The sequence below is a fragment of the Palaemon carinicauda genome, chromosome 39, assembly GCF_036898095.1.
Source record: "Palaemon carinicauda isolate YSFRI2023 chromosome 39, ASM3689809v2, whole genome shotgun sequence".
Lineage (NCBI taxonomy): Eukaryota > Metazoa > Arthropoda > Malacostraca > Decapoda > Palaemonidae > Palaemon > Palaemon carinicauda.
The window spans coordinates 12,798,500-12,816,004 of record NC_090763.1 but is presented as its reverse complement, the minus strand read 5'-3'; the positions used below and the strand labels follow the sequence as shown (position 1 = coordinate 12,816,004).

Below are 17,505 nucleotides of genomic sequence, written 5' to 3'. Positions count from 1 at the left end.
GTACTATATTGCATTGGGTTACTCTCACACCAAGTAACAAAGTACAGTATGGAAAGTAAATGTGCCTGATACAAATAACTCTGTCATTACAGGATTTTTAGATGTAAGAGTGCTTATCTCTGAGTATTAATTACTGGTTTAAAAATGCTAAAAGTATAACACACTATACCCTCTGTACAATAATAATTTATTCTCTCCTTTGAATTGGAGATGGATCCTCCATTAGATAGGCCTTTCATTATAAGACAGAATACTATTACTATTAAACTGCTTAAACATCATATTTGAGAGGGCATACCAAGAGTTTTTAATTTGATAGTAATATGCACTCCTTGTATGAAAGGTGGAAAAAAAAGTGTACGAAGGGAAACCACTTCCAGAAAATTGGTCACTGGATAAGGAAGGGAATCCTACAACAGATGCCAAGAAGGGATTGGAAGGATTCCTGTTACCCCTAGGAGGTGCAGAAGAGACCTCAGGATACAAAGGTTTTGGTCTAGGAATGATGGTGGAAATATTTTGTGGCATCATGTCAGGTAAGAAGCACAGTACTTTTCAGTTACTTTTTGCTGCAGCAGAAAAACCAGTTATAAGAAAAGAAAGTAAAAAAAAAAGTTCTGATAATTCTAGGATGATATTGCACACAAACTAGATCGATGATGTGAGACACTTAGAGAAGATAGGTAGCCTTAATTTCTTGTAAAGAGACTGGCTGTTAGACAAAAAAATACAAAAACTTTATCTTTTCTGAATTCAGATGCTGCTCACTATTCATAATTACACAGCCAATTTTAGCCAATAATGAGTTTTGTCTCCAAATTTCAAGATTTAGAAACTATGATTGGTCTAATGAAGTTTTGTAACATGGATAGTCTTCAAGATTTATCACTGTTAATAAAAGTAAAGTATTGACTTTAAAAAAACACTTGCACAAAGGTGTATCTTATTGGTTTTTTATTTAATGTCTATAAAATGTGAACTTTTTTCTAAGAAAATTTGTATCAATAATATTTTGGGATTAAAACTAAAACCTCTTTATGTTCAGTATACTTACTTTATCTAAAATTATCTATAGTTGCTGTCCTTTTGTTTTACACACTGTTTATATATCTACACAATTTTTTACATTTTCTAGGAGGGACTTATGGACCTAATATTCGTGACTGGACTAAAGCTGACAGACCAGCAGACATCAGCCATTGTTTTGTGGCAATTGATCCAAGTTGCTTCGCTCCAGGTTTTGAAAGCCGACTGGGAGATCTCATGAATTACTGCCGTAATGTACAACCGGTAATGTATTTATGATAACCAGTTCAGTCAGCAATATCACTTGTGTTGACCACTTCATTGTCTTACAGTGATTTATGAGACAGTAGAATTATAGTACAATAGTATGCAAATACAGTGCAGAACTATTTCTAATAAGAAAATTGAAGCATAATATAGTTGAGATCTAATACAAATTCCAATCCTCATCTCGATCTTACTTGTAAACTCAGTAATACAGGTGTGTAAAAATAAGGTTCTGGACTCATCATTTGATTATTCAATATTAGGTCGATCCCCAAAAACCAGTCATGGTGGCTGGTGATCCAGAGAGGATTAACTCGGAGAAGATGAAAGCTGATGGAGGCATAACATATGATATGAGCCTGATAGAGGAAATGGTAAGTGCTCTTTCTGTCTAGAAGTAATGTTTGTCTGTGGTATTTCAGTGACAAGACCAAGATTTGTTACAGACTGAAATAACATTTGTTCCTTCACAAATAAAACCCTTCGTCCATTAATATTATTTTATCCATCCATCCATCTACCATGGAACTTCCCCCCAACATTGGGAATAACTGACTTTAAAGAAATGAAAGGGGATATTTGTTTTGTTTGTTCCTCCTTGCCTGACAAGAAATGAAAGGGGATATTTGGATTGTTTGTTAATCCTTGCCTGACGAGGGATCCAGCTGAGTTTGGTTGGTACTGCTAGGGTGCCACAGCCCCCCCCCCCCCCCCATCTTCCACCACAAATGAAACTTCTTATGCCGATTTTCCTACTGCCGCTACCTCAGCGGTCACCTTGTTGTGACCCGAGTTAGCAGCAAGGCCTATCGTAACTTTGTCACAATCGCTTGCCATTCATTTCTATTCCTATTCTTTTGCCTCTCACATCTATTCTCCTGTCACTTGGGGCTTTCTTCACTCTATCCATCCACCCAAACCTTGGCCTTCCTCTTGCACTTCTCCCATCAGCAATTACATTCATTACCTTCCTCAACAGATGACCCTTTTCCATCCTCTCTACATGGCCAAACCACCTCAACACATTCATATCCACTCTAGCTGCTAATTAATTCCTCACACCCGTTCTCGCTCTTACTACTTTGTTTCTAACCCTATCCAACCGAGATAACACACACCATATTCCTCTGACACTTCATCTCGAACATATTCAATTTCTGTCTTGGTCACTTTCTTTCCCCACAACTCCAATCCATACATCACAGTTGGTACAATCTCTCTTATACAGAACTCTTTCAATGTTCATACATAACACACTATTCTTTATCATTCCCTTCACTGCCCCCCCCCAATACTTTAAGTCCTTCATTCACACTGTGACATACATCTGCTTCCACTCCACCATTTGCAGCAACAAGAGAACCCAAGTACTTAACCTGATCTACTTCCTCAAGTAACTTCATTCAACATGATATTCTAGCCTCCCCCTTACTTTTTGTGCACCTCAAAACCTTACTCTTTCCCACATTTACTCGCAATCCTCATAACCTTACTCTTTCCCACATTTACTCGCAATTTCCTTCTGTCACTCACCCTTTCAAAACTGTCGCTAATCAACATAGCTCCTCTGAGGGTGCAACCATTACAGTATCTTTTGCAGCGTCGTTTAACAGAGCTACATGACGGGACGTGGCAGCGTCACATGACTTAGCAATGTTACATAAGTATTTCCTCGCGAGACTCTTCTCACCCTGCTTTGGTGATCTCTTCATCCTCGGACGAAATTCTATCTCCCCTTTTGGTTGCAGGAGGTTTCCCTTCCCAGGGCAAACTTCATGTCAGGAGAGAATCACATTAGTCTCTAGTCTTGTGGGCTTCCACCTACCGCGAGACAGTGAAGTCTCCTTTCGAGGGGAGTTCCCTTTTCAACCCTGAGGACGTCAAGCGGGTGGCTGAGAAGTGAAGGATGTCCAATTAAGACTCCTATTCAGAAAGCCGTAACTTTTAGGCCTTACCCACCTCAACCACAGCGCAAACCAGAAGCTAAACCGCTGACGAAGAGGGCTAGATACCCAAAACAGCAGGGTCCTAAGGTGTTCAAGCAGTCCTTTCGAGGGATCAGCACAGGAGTTAGGACCTTTGGACAGAAGTCCAAACCATGTTAGAGAGAGGTGCTCTCCAAAAGGTCCTCGACGGGTCCCCAGGCTTCTGCAGTCAACTCTTTCTTGTAAGAAAGGCGTCTGGAGCTGGAGACCAGTCATCGACCTCTCTGCTCTGAACAGGTTTGTCGAACAAACCCCCTTTAGGATGGAGACAGCCGACACGATGAGACAAGCAATAAGACCTCAGGACTTCATGTGCACTCTAAGACTTGAAGTACGCATACTTCCAGATTCCAATCCATCCATCTTCCAGGAAGTATTTAAGATTCAATGCTAGACCAGAATCTTTACCATTTCAAGGTGCTGTGTTTTGATCTTTCACAGCACTTAGTGTTCACAAAAGTGTTCACTCTCGTATCTTCTTGGGCCCACAGAATTGGCATCCGTCTCCTAAGTTACCTGGTTGGCTGACTGATTCTGGCAGACACGGAGGCGACCCTTCTTCGGCACTGAGATAAGATTTTAAGGTTTTCCCAAGATCTGGGGATCATGGTAAACCTTGAGAAGTCTCATCTAGCTCCTTCTCAGTCTGATATATCTGGGCATGTAGTTAGACACCTTAAGACGCAATGTTTTCATTAGATGAAAGGTTTCAGAGGCTGAGGAAGGTGGCACAGCCCTTCCTCAGGCGAGAAGAGCTCCCACCACAGAGCTGGCCAAGCCTTCTCGGTCACCTCTCATCTCTGGTCCGTCTAGTTCCCAACAGTTTCCTCAGGATGAGATCCATCCAGTGGCATCTAAAATCCCAATAGAATTAGTCCACTGACTTCATGGGTTGTCTCGTCCACATAGGACAACAGGAACGGACAGACCTCAGATGGTGAGTAGCATGCCTAAACCTCTGCAAAGGGTTCGATTTTCTTGTTCCTATACGTGATTTCCTTACACTGTCAATCAACTCGCCGACTTCACTCCAAACATAGCTGCATCAGCACAGCCCCTATGCCCAATTATGAGCCCCAAACGCTTATAAGCAATGCTCTTTTCAGACGAGTCAAAAGAAGGGTGCGGGGCCCACATGTTGCACCACATCATCTCCGGCCAATGGTCCGAATCCAAAAGGTATCGGCATATAAATCTCTTGGAGATGAGGGCAGCCTTCCTTGCCCTCCAGCAGTTCCACCAGTTCCTGGCAGGGCACTCCATGGTACTGTATTAATAAGCGAAAATACCACAGTAGTTGCTTACCTAAAAACAAGGCGGTACCTTTTCACAGCCGTTGTGCCGTCTAGCAATAGAGGTTCTCAGATGGGCAGAAGACAACTCGGTGACCCTATCGGCTCGCATCATTCCTGTCAAATGGAATGTGCTAGCGGACAGTCTGAGCATAGCAACTCGGTGGGCTCTGAATCATCTAGTAGTCAAATGTGCTAGCGGACAGTCTGAGCATAGCGAGTCAGTGGGCTCCGAGTGGTCTTTGAATCATCTAGTAGCCAACAAAGTCCTAACTTTGTGGGGTTCCCCGACTGCGGATCTGTTTGCAACGGCCCTTGAGCTTTAGGCTCCCATTGTACTGCTCCCCAGTCCCAGATTCTCAAGCTCTTTGGCAAGATGCATTCCAAAATCGGTGGGTGAAGCTGGACGTGTTTGCCTTCCCCCAGTTTCGTCTGATGAGATTAAGTCCTCAACCAGGTCCTAGTAAGCGAGAACTTACAAATGACTCTCATAGCTCCACTATGGCATCATGCAGAATGGTTTCCAGACCTTCTGCAACTCCTCATGGAGATTCCAAGAAAACGCCCTCCACGACATGACCTACTAAAACAACCACATTCCAAAATCTACCACAAATCCGTAACTTTGCTTTGACTTCATGCCTGTAGACTGTCCAGCACCTTATCACATAGAGAGGCTTTGCGAAAAGGATGGCTGGACACCTTAGATGCTCTACAACGTGTCTACCAGGCGAAGTGGTCAGTTTTCTGTGGTTTGCGTCGTGAAAGGGGTATCTCTCCCCTCGATGTTACTGTTCCAACGATAGAGTTCCTAGTATACCTTCGGGAAGATATGCTTCTCTCGGTTTTGACAATCAAAGGTTACCGCTCGGCCTCGGGTCTGGCCTTTAAACTGAAAGGAGTTGATATTTCCTCTTTGTTGGAACTTTCCTTACTCATACGAAGTCATGAGATTACTTGCCCCCAGTCGTATCTTAGACCTCCTCCCTAGAACGTGGTTTGATTCCTTCAGTCCTTGAAGGGTCCTCCCCTACGAACCATTACGCCAGGCAACAGATCATGGAATTGAATTGAATTGAATATAGGATTTAGGCATTAAGTCAAGCACTGGGGCATCAAAGGCCATTCAGCGCTATATAATGAAAATCATTCAATCATATCTGTACACTCACACCATTTAGTATCATTTTAACCTTTAATACAAATCGTAACACTTTCATACAATAAAATCTAGATGTGAAATAAATAGGGATTAAAAGGGTAAAATAAATAAATAAATTAATAAAATCAATTATAGCTCGTAATATAACCCAATACTTTGTATAAATTTTCTCAAGTTCAGGGTATTACAGTTTTCCCCCAGTATATCTCTTAAAGGTTTGTCCTGGAGTAAATGTGTCCTCCTCTGAAGATTAAAAACAGGACAATCGACTAAAATATGTTTAACATCCATTGTCACTTGACAGGTATTACAAAGAGGGGCCTGTCTCCCTTCCCCACTCTTCATTAAATAATTGTGCGTTGCATGTGTATGGCCAATACGTAGCCTAGTTAAAATAATGGTATCCCTTCTACTTGTAGAATTACAAGATGACCATTTATCCACCAATGGGTGGATTTGTTTCAATTTTGTATTGGTGGTCAGTTCAGACCATCGAGCTTGCCACTTATTTTTACAGTAAAGATGAATCTCACTTTTAAGATCTTTGTAAGGAATACTCAAGGGGGATGGATTACTTAGCCCTGACGCTTCCTTTGCTGCCTTATCTACTTGTTCATTCCCATCCACCCCAACATGGGCAGGGACCCAACAGAAGTGAACACTGATACTCTTCCTAGACTGCAGAAGTACTAACCAGTCCTGCACCTCTTGTACTAGATGATGGCCTGGCATAATTTGTTTTAATGAGAGTAAAACACTATTGGAATCCGTAAAAATTGTATAAAAACTATTTTGGTTGCAAATTTTAAAAATATGTTGGACTGCGAGAATTATTGCGTACAGCTCAGCAGTAAAAATTGAACAAGAGGATGGGAGTTTCCTTCTAATAACAATATCCCCCACCACAGCTGCACTTCCAACTCCTGCAGCCGATTTGGAGCCATCTGTAAAAACATGTTTCCCATGATGTTGAGCAGCATGATTTAAAAACTCACTTTTCATTACCCTACTAGGTAAGGTATTTTTCCCTCCTGCCGTAAAACATACTTTAACAGGTCGATTACACCAAGGAGGAGACTTGGGAAATCCTACCTCTGCTATCTGTGCTGTTAACAAGCCTACTTCTCTAGCATCATTTTTCAGCTGTACTTCCAAAGGCTTAGGCACTCTAGATCTGTTAGGAGCCCGATCTAAAGGCGCCCTAACATATTTACAGTTAGGATTGTTTCTCACAGCAAGGGACCTAGCTAAAAACCTCAAACTCAACTCCTCTCTGCGAATGGAAAGGGGAGGTATGCCAGAATCAACATAGAGACTGTCAATGGGAGATGTTCTGTAAGCACCTGTGCAGATGTGAAGCCCAGCATTGTGAACAATATCAAGTTTTCCAAGTAAAGTCTTTGTAGCTGACCCATATATTTGGCATGCATAGTCTAACTTGCTCAGACACAAAGATGTATAAATTCTAAGCAGAGTTGTTCTATCAGCACCCCAATCAAAATGCGATATCACTTTCAGAATGTTCAGTGACTTCTTAACCCTGATAGATAGGTCATTTATATGGGGACTAAATGTCATTTTCTTGTCGAAAATGACTCCAAGAAACTTGACACTATCCTCATATGGCAAAATACAATCATTTAAGAAAAGGGTGAGGATCTCTTCCCTTTTACGAGTACGAGTAAAGCGAATGGCTTTGGTCTTCTGAGAAAACATGAATCCACGAGAATTTGCCCATGCGGAAGCAGCATTTATTGCAATTTGAAGATTTTGGCATGCTTGTAGTGCAGATGATCCACTACAATAAATTGCAAAGTCATCGACAAATAGTGATCCTTGTATGCCAGGAGGTATGTGACTAATGAGACTATTAATAGCAACAGCAAACAAGGTCACACTCAACACGCTGCCTTGGGGGACACCTTCTTCTTGCATGTAGGATGAAGATAGTTCTGACCCTACTCTCACTTAAATTGAGCGGTTTGATAAAAATTCTTCAATAAAAGCGAACATATGTCCTTCTATACCCCACGAGGCCAATTGCTTTAAAATACCACCCCTCCAGGTGGTGTCATATGCCTTTTCGAGGTCAAAAAAGACACCCACCACCTGGTTTTGGTTAGAAAAAGCATTTGAAATTTCCCTTGATAACATCAGCAAAGGGTCTAGAGTACTTCGGTTCTTCCTAAAACCAAACTGTCTGTTAGATAAAAGATTTTTTGATTCTAGATACCACACAAGTCTGTTGTTGATCATTCTCTCAAATAGTTTGCATTTGCAACTGGTCAAGGATATGGGCCTATAACTAGATGACAGTTCTGGGTCTTTACCAGACTTGTGGCCTGGAATTACAATTGAAGTATGCCAGGAATCAGGAGATGTATGGGAAGCCCATAGACCATTAAAGGTTTCTAATAAAGATTCCTTGGTATCCACTGGAAGATGTGATATTTCATACCGGATGCCATCCTCACCTGGGGCAGTTAAAGAAGAGCTGGAGATAGCATTTTGCATCTCCTCCATACTAAAAGGCAGGTTAAAAGCTTCAGTATTTGAAGAAGCAGGAGGAACAACAGATGTTGATGCTCTAATTTGTTGAAATGCTGGGGAATAGTTGTCAGCACTTGATACATGAGCAAAGTGCTTAGCAAGAACCTCTGCTACATCTTTGGGGTCAGATATATATCTATTATTTTCCCTTAATATTGGTAGAGGCTTAGGGACGAATTTACCTTGAAGTTTTCTAATCTTGTCCCATATTTCCTTTGAAGGAGTTTTGGTATTAATATTAGATATATATTTCTTCCAAGATGCTCTCTTTGCTTTTTTAAAAATTCTTTTTTGTTTGGCACAGGCTCTGAGATATGCTATTCTATCTGCTAAATAGTTTGTCCTCAAGTATCTTCTGAAGCAAGTTCGGGTCACTTTTCTTGCGTTGGCACATTCTTTACTCCACCAAGGAACTACAGAGCGATGAGGTAAACCGCATGTTTTAGGTTTTAAACTTGCTAGCATTATCATCAATAATTTTTTCAAGATGTTGATAGGCATGCACTGGAGATGTAAATTCATCATATTCTTTATCAGTGTGTGAACAGTTTTCATAAGCTGCTCAGTCTGCCTCATCTATCTTCCATTTTGGTGGACACTGAGAAGGAAGATTATGGACATAATTTAACATAATTGGCCAATGGTCACTGCCCTGTAGGTGTTCATTTACTGACCAAAGGTAGTCCAATCGAATGGATGAGGAACAGATTGACAAATCAATGGCTGATGTAGAGTTGTGGAATACATCATACCTAGTTGGAGAACCATCATTCATTAGTATTACATCATTGTTGTCGATTAATTCTTCAACAAGATTACCCCATCTATCGCACACATTTCCACCCCATAAAGTATGCTTTGCATTAAAATCACCCATTAAAATAAAAGGGGCAGGAAGCTGATTGATCAAGTCTTGGAGGTCAGAAAGTCTAAGCCTTCTTGGATTACCAGCATGATCTAAGAGGAAAAGTTCTAAGGATGGTTCAATATATAGCGAGCATAAAGTAATTTTTTTCCCGATATGAGTTCTAACTGCACATGCCTGTAGTGGTGTATTGAGTGGGATTGTTTCAAATTTTACAGATTTGTGAATAATAAAACCTGTACCACCTTGAGCTCTTGCAGCTTGCAAAGGAGGGGATCTACAAAAATGATAATTGAGTCCAGGATTAAATGGTTTGTCACTGATCTTGGTTTCCTGTAGGCAAATTACCTTCGTGTCTGAGTCCCTGGTTAAAGTTTTTATTTGCTCAATGCTAGTACTTAGACCTCTGCAATTCCACTGGATGATAGACATTATCTTTTGTTATTATTTTTCTTTGTCTCATTTGTCTTTTGGGACTTTTCAGATGAAGCCATGTAAGGCCTGGAGATGGAAGGCTTTACTAGGCCACCACTCTTCTTTGCTTTCTTTCTAGGATCTTTATAAGAGTCAACCTTAGGATCATGAGCAGTAGGGCACTTACCTGACTTAGATGAAGGTGAGGATTATGGGGACCTTTTCCTCTTTGGAAGATCTTGTTTTCCAATCTCCATCAAATCAGGTAGAGATTCTGCCTGAGACAATACATTTAAGGTGGTGGAAGCCACATTGGCTTCCTTGGAGGATTGTGCTAGAACTTCAACAGTTCGAGCACTTAACCCAGAAGGCTGGGCTACTACCTCTAGGGGAGATGCTCCTATCGGTGACAACACTTTTGGTGTGTTGGAAACCATATTGACCTCTTTGGAGGTTTGTGCTCTGGCTTTTATAGGCTGAGCACTTGACCCAGATGGCTGGGCTACTACCACTAAGGGAGATGCACCTGACGGGCCAGGTGCTGCCACTGGTCCCCCTGTGGTAGTAAGGGGTAGTGGATTATAATCTTTTGTTGGCATCTTAACCGCGTGAGCAAAATTAAGTTGCCGATTGAGTAAATGCTTTGCATAACCTACACTTATATGTTCAGCATTTGCTTTCAAGATTGCAGCTTCTTTCTTGTATTCTCTACATCTTTTATCATTTGATTTATGATGATCTTTACAGTTTGCACAGGTTGTATCTCTGTTGCATTGGCCATGTTCTAACAAAGAACAGTTAATACAGATCTTCGTATTATTGCAGTACCGGGAAGGGTGACCGTACTTGAAACAATTGAAGCATTGTAAAGGCCTAGGTTTATATTCTCGAACACGTACTCTTTCATTCTCAATAATTATATGATCTGGTATAACAGGGGTTTCAAATGTTAAAACTACCATGCTTGTTTGAGGGATCTTACTTACTTTCCAAACATTAGCAGGGCACATGTCCAGAATTTCTGGTTCTGAGAATTCATATAGATCTTTATCAAAAACTACCCCTTTACCATAGCTGAAGCTCATCTGTGGTTTAATATCCTTAATAGGATCAATTTCTGCAATCTTCATGCCACAAAGCATGTGAGCTTGAGTATCTGATTTTACATTAATCAAAACAGATTGCTTACCGTATCTACTAATATCCTTACTTTTAATTAAACCAACTTTTTTTTGTATAAATTTACTAATCTTATAATAGTTATAATTATCTATCTTCCCAGTTGCAATTATCCATGTTGGGGACTTGGGGGTTCTTACTTCTGGAAGTCTATGCTCTATTTCTTTTTCCATCCATTCTTCTGGTTTATATACCTCTAGGTGTCTTGGTGCTCTATCACATAGAGCCCCAGAAATCAAACAATTGTCAATTTTTATGCTCTCTAAATTTTTATTTGCTTCTAAAGCAATCTCAAAACTTGAAAATGATACCCAAGCTTCCCAAAAGCTTTTACTACCATTAAGCTCCTTTAAAATTTCTTTGATTGCCCCAAATCTACAGAAGGCTTCATGAATTATGTCATAGCTACAACCAATTGGTATGTTTTTTAAGTGGAGAATTTTCAGATTTTTTGTTGGATCTGGTAATGAGCCAGAACCAGAGAGTAAAGTATTACGGTTATTACAAGCATCATTTTCCACCAGTGCCGATAAATTGTCTTTAACAACACTGGTCAGAGAAGTATTGTTGGAGGGATCCTTTTTATTGCCGAGGTTGTCAACAGAGCTTTCCCTATTTAAACAAGCAGAAGTCGTCAACGGTGTCTGGGGTTCGCCATTTGATCCAGGGGTACGGGGAATATTAAGTTTACTCATTAATTATTTTTTCAGGGGGAGGGAAGGGGTCATAATAACAATGAAAAAAAAACAATGGAAAAAAATAAAGTTTAAGGGAGAGAAAAAATTAAGACTGTCTGAAATTCCAAAGAAGACACCGTTAGCCTTTCCTGGAATTAATTTCTCCACCAATGACACCTGTGAAAGCTGCTTACCAAATGTCCACTCCCTACCCTACCACAAAGGGATGGTACCACTATGATTAGAGTGGCTCAAGTGTATGCCAAACCCGCTTGATGGGACTGAGAGCATTTCAAGAATACAATCATCCCCACTCTAATCATAGTGGCAGGCAAACCGGACAGAATGCCGAGAGTCCTATCTCTATAAAATCGCCAACCCCTGGAATCCGAAGGCCAAATTTCCTACGAGATAGTTCCGCGTGCCAGTATGGGAATACTGACACTCCTAGGTGTCCAAACATTTTCGGGCAGTTGGCAAGACCACCACAGCTCCCACAATTGATTTTGAAATAAAAACCGATCATGGATACAATGTCCCCTCTAAAAATCCTGGACAGTGAAATGGGTAAGAGAGTTTTGACAGCAAGTTTGGAGACAGCTGATAATTATGAAGGAGGAATAAGCAATAAGAGGTAATAGAAAAAGAATGAGAGAAATTTAGAGTCAAACTGAGGAAAAGAAATTCCCCAGTTCGAGAGCCCTCTTGCCCGTCACAAGCCTTCAGCACGGGAATGATATGCCGTGCTGAAGCCCAATGACTTCATCAAGGCATTCTCTCGTTAAGAGGGAACAGATCATGGAAGACTATGTCCCTACTCGCTCTGGCCTTGCCCGAGAGTCGGCAAACTACATGGTCTATCTTCTAATGTCTCACACTCTAGATGTAGAGAAGTAATCCTTAGCTACGTCCTTGAGTTCATTGCTAAGACTCAAAATCTGGGTGTGCTGTGCTGGACTCTAGGTTTGGCCAGTTCCGGATAGAGAGTCTTCGTTCTGTAACCGAAGATCGAGAGCAACTGGTACTGTACTTTGCCCAGTTAGGGGTCTGAAGTCTTACCTAAAAAGAACAGCAGCAGCTTCGCCCCCAGTGTTTCAGCTCTGTTTGTTAGCATGGGGAAGATCGAGAGGAGGCTCACCAGGAATACTATTTCCTCCTGGATTTGGAAAGCAATCAGTTTTGCCCTTGATACGGATCCTCCTCCATCCAAACGACCCAGAGCTCATGACATCAAGAGGCATTGCAATGTCTCTGGCCTTCAAAAAGAACTACTCTGTGGCGCAGGTATTGCAAGCGGGCATGTGGAAACGTCAGATTACCTTCACCACCTGCAAGACGTAACCTACAGGAACATGAATACATTCTCCATTGGTCCTGTGATGGCTGCACAAGTGGTCTAAACATTTCAAGCTCTTTGCTGGACAAGTAGCAGAGGGTTGAGGCCTGAGGTTACCCAGGTTAGTCTGGGGTGAATGAGTAGAATGACTAGCACCTTCTTCCTTTCACCTCCTCCTCCCCCCCCCCAGTGAAAATAGCACCACAAGTCCTCAGCATAGCTGACCTCACCTCTCTCCAGGTAAGACTCATTTCCCTTGTGCATCTTGAGTATAGATATAATACTTTGTTGCATCCCAAATACCTCTCTGAGGTGTGGTGTTGGGTATGTTTAGAACTCTTTATGCGATATCGAGTTCCTACAATAAAGACAGGCCACATCGCTAGTCGCACACACACACCCAACTAGTTGGTTGGCCATGACACCAGCCACCCGTTAAGATACTATTGCTAGAGTATTATTGGGACCTTTGATCGGCCAGACAGTACTGAATTCTATCCTTCTCTCTGGTTACAGCTCATTTTCCTTTTGCCTTCACATACACCCGATAGTCTGGCCTATTCTTTACATATTCTCCTCTGTCCTCATACGCTTGACGACACCGAGATTACCAAACATCTCTTCTTCGCTTAAGGGGTTAACTACTGCAATATAATTGTTCCCCTCTTGGTAAGAGTAGAAGAGACTTTAGCTATGGTAAGCAGCTCTTCTAGGACACTCCAAAATCAAACCTTTGTTCTTTGGTCTTGGATAGTTCCATAGCCTCTGTATCATGGTCTTTCACTATTCTGGGATAGTTCTCTTGCTTGAGGGTACACTCAGGCACACTATCTTATTTCTCCTCTTGGTTTTTTTGGAGTTTTCATAGTTTGTGGAAATTTTTTTTGGATGTTGCTGTTCTTAAAATATTTTATTTTAGCATTACTTGTAATTTCCTTATTTCCTTTCCTCACTGGGCTATTTTCCCTGTTAGATCCCACGGGCCTATAGCATTTTTGGTGTCGTAGAAGGGATACTAATGCAGTCTGAGCCACTGCGCAATTAATAGTCAATGTCCTTGTCTACCTTCATTGGGAGAAGCTCAGTGGTGAAAGGCTATCCCTCAGCTGCAGGCCGGTTCTTTAGACTGAAAGGCATAGACCTTTCCTTTCCACGGGAACTGTCCATGCTAATGAGAGCTTTGAGCAGTCTTGTCCTCTCGGGGAACTCGCACCGCCAGCGAAGGACATCACGCAATTTTTCGGGTCCCCAAGAGGGGCCCATATGAACCTTTGAAGCAGTTGTTTGATAAGAATCAGATATTCACAAATCTTGCTCCTTGCCTTGGTGAAACATTTTGACTCCAGGTCAGGTTCTTCTCCTTCTCCTCCCTAAAGGATGCAACCAGTGTTCCAGACGGTTTGCTTTTCTGTCCTGTGAGGGAAATATAGCATGTCACTTCCTGAATAAGACCGGGCCCTACAGACTGCTGCACCAGAATCTAAATCTTAGCTCTAGCAGGTTGAAAAAGAAAATCTCCTAGAGAAACCATCAAGCGAGCATATCCATCAGCATAAAAGGATCCAGAGGAACCCACCAAAATGGGCACTAACAAAGTCAGAGAGATTTGGTCAACACTAGTCTTTAGGAAAAATCTATCGCTGGCATGTCTTGAAGGCTGCAGTCTGGAAGTGCTAGATGACTTTTACTAGCCATTACCTGTCCGATTATATCCTCCTTATGAGGCCCATGCAAATCAGACACCATACCCTTACATGGATATGATTTCTTCCTTGATCAAACTGTAAAAGATTTACATTAACTTAGCTTATAACCTTTAACAGGTCTCAAGTGCCTAGACATCCCAGGATACAAAGCAGCCAGTTGGTTTTAGGAACTGACTCCTGTCTAAGGATAAGTCTCCTATTAAAAGACAAAGGTTTTTATTTGTGTAGGAACAAATTAAAAATTTGAAAAGTAATTTGTATTTTTCCTAACTATAAGTTACACTTTCCACCTCAACTGCCCTGCAAGTCCTGAGGTTGAGGGTGAATTGGATGCTCTATGTACTGTCTTGTGGTCGGGGCTTAACCGGCACCCAGCAGGAACATTTAAGCATTGTTATAAATTTTAACAGCAAAGTTTTAATTTTTCTAAACTATAATCATATTGAAAGGTTTTCATAGTGGTTTGGAGGAATTTAAATTACTTTTAAAAATGTTTATTTTTTAATTTTAACCCTAAACTAGACAATACAGCACTGCATGAAAAGAAAAGAAAATTCTTTTATTCTGGTATATTCTTAAAAATACTAATTTTTCTGGTATATATTCTTAAAGGTGCTCAAATTTTTCAGTTAATTATTTGCAATTGCAACTTTTACTCGTAATTGTCTGTACAGAAAGATTGTATATTTTACAATAGTTTACCCTGGGATGTCCAGAACATGTAGATTATTTGATATATTTTTAAATATGAAAAAATTTCTTTTTACAGTGGAAACTGGCAAAATACTTGGGCGTGAAGCCACTGCAGTCAGTATGAATAGTTGATAATGTGCCAACCAACACCAAGAAGCTTCACATGAATTTGATTGCAAGTACAAATGATTCAAACTAGAATTAAATGGCAGGACAATTTATACCTTTAGTATTATTACAAATAACTATATTTCCTACCATTCATTTTCTTAAAATATCATTTTCAGTAATGTACCTGGTTGCCACTTAAATTACTGTAGTATTGTTTCTGCTTGCAATGGAAATGATGCAGGTATAAAGGAATAGTTTCCAATAGCAGCACTTTTTCTTGGATAATTATAATAGGCTACAGTACATTCCTATAAAAACATATGGTATGACTTCAGACAGATCATGGAACTGGGTTGATGTTATACAAGCTTAATCTTAAACTTTTATTGTCAGCTCTTCTATTGATGGGGCTAGACATTAAATTATTCCATTTGAACTCCTCTCAGTTAGCTTGTCATCAATGTTAATTACATATTTAATGTATTTTTTGACTACCAGCATTTTTCGGCTTTGGACAATTTTTATTGTGATCTCCTGCAGTACCCCAGTCATGAATATAAAAATTTTAAACATAATTTGTATTTTTCCTAGATCTGCAAATCAGAGTCCTTCGATATGGAGCAAGCTAAGATAGCCAAAAATTAACAAGCAAGTTAACTACCAATAGGTGGTACGGCTAAATGCCACTCCTGACCTTTGTTTTGGAACTGATAGCATTGCTTGGGGCAGGAAATGTAATTCAAAGGCCTAAATAAGATTTGCATTGCTAGAATACAATTTTAAAATGTCATTTTCCTTAGTAAAATAAATTTTTGAATATACTTACCCGATGATCATATAGCTGCATCCCTGCTGCCCGACAGAAAAAATCTACGGGCGGAATACGCCAGCGATCGCTATACAGGTGGGGGTGTACATCAACAGCGCCATCTGTCAAGTAGGTACTCAAGTACTCGATGTCAACATAGAACCAATTTTCTCCTCTGTCCCACTGGTTCTCTATTGGGGAGGAAGGGTGGGTCCTTTAATTTATGATCATCGGGTAAGTATATTCAAAAATTTATTTTACTAAGGAAAATAACATTTTTCAATATCAAACTTACCCGATGATCATATAGCTGATTCACACCCAGGGGGGTGGGTAGAGACCAGCATTACAAGTTGACATTATGAGCTAAGTATTCCGTATTTCATTTTAGCAGTTATTCAAAATAACAAGCATAAAATAAATAAGTACCTGGTAAGGAAGACGACTTGAACAATTACTCTGCCTTTTTAAGTACGTCTTCCTTACTGAGCCTCGCGATCCTCAAAGGATGCTGAGCGACTCCTAGGAGCTGAAGTATGAAGGGTTGCAACCCATACTAAAGGTCCTCATCAAAACCTCTAATCTAGGCGCTTCTCAAGAAATGATTTTGACCACCCGCCAAATCAAGTAGGATGCGAAAGGCTTCTTAGCCTTCCGGACAACCCAAAAATATTTCAAGAGAAAGATTAAAAAGGTTCTGGAATTAGGGAATTGTAGTGGTGGAGCCCCCACCACTACTGCACTCGTTGCTACGAATGGTCCCAGAGTGTAGCAGTTCTCGTAAAGAGACTGGACATTCTTAAGATAAAAGACGCGAACACTGATTTGCTTTTCCAATAGGTTGCGTCGAATATATTTTGCAGAGATCTATTAGTTTAAAGGCCACGGAAGTTGTGACAGCTCTAACTTCGTGTGTCCTTACCTTCAGCCAAGCTTGGTCTTCCTCATTCAGAAGGGAATGAGCTTCTCGTATTAACAGTCTGATAAAATAGGAAAAAGAATTCTCTGACATAGGCAAAGATGGATTCTTAACTGAACACCATAAAGCTTCAGACGGGCCTCGTAAAGGATTTAAAATAGAACTTAAGAGCTCTTACAGGACATAATACTCTTTCTAGTTCATTTCCAACCATACGATAAGTTTGGAATATCGAACGATATTGGTCAAGGCCGAGAAGGCAGCTCGTGTTTGGCTAGAAAACCAAGATGTAGAACATGTAGCCGTTTCGGATGAGAATCCGATGTTCTTGCTGAAGGCATGAATCTCACTGACTCTTTTAGCTGTGGTTAAGCCTATCAGGCAAAGAGTCTTAAAGGTGAGATCTTTCAGGGAGGCTGATTGAAGTGGTTCGAACCTGTCTGACATAAGGAATCTTAGAACCACGTCTAAATTCCAACAAGGTGTAACCAAACGACGCTCCTTCGTGGTCTCAA

The 17,505-nt window shown here is 40.7% G+C and overlaps 1 protein-coding gene across 3 annotated transcripts in view; it reads left to right on the top strand.

Annotated features, from left to right (window-relative positions):
* Positions 1 to 15,373, top strand: part of LOC137631012 (uncharacterized oxidoreductase YjmC-like) — a 155,502-nt gene extending 140,129 nt beyond the window's left edge. For all 3 annotated transcript variants that reach the window (XM_068362558.1, XM_068362557.1, XM_068362559.1), the window contains 4 exons: positions 344 to 536; positions 1,136 to 1,290; positions 1,557 to 1,667; positions 15,229 to 15,373. In XM_068362558.1, the coding sequence (XP_068218659.1) occupies positions 344 to 536; positions 1,136 to 1,290; positions 1,557 to 1,667; positions 15,229 to 15,276 (507 nt within the window). In that variant the 3' untranslated portion in view covers positions 15,277 to 15,373. The remainder of the gene's footprint in view (positions 1 to 343; positions 537 to 1,135; positions 1,291 to 1,556; positions 1,668 to 15,228) is intronic.
* Positions 15,374 to 17,505: the final 2,132 nt, after the last annotated feature.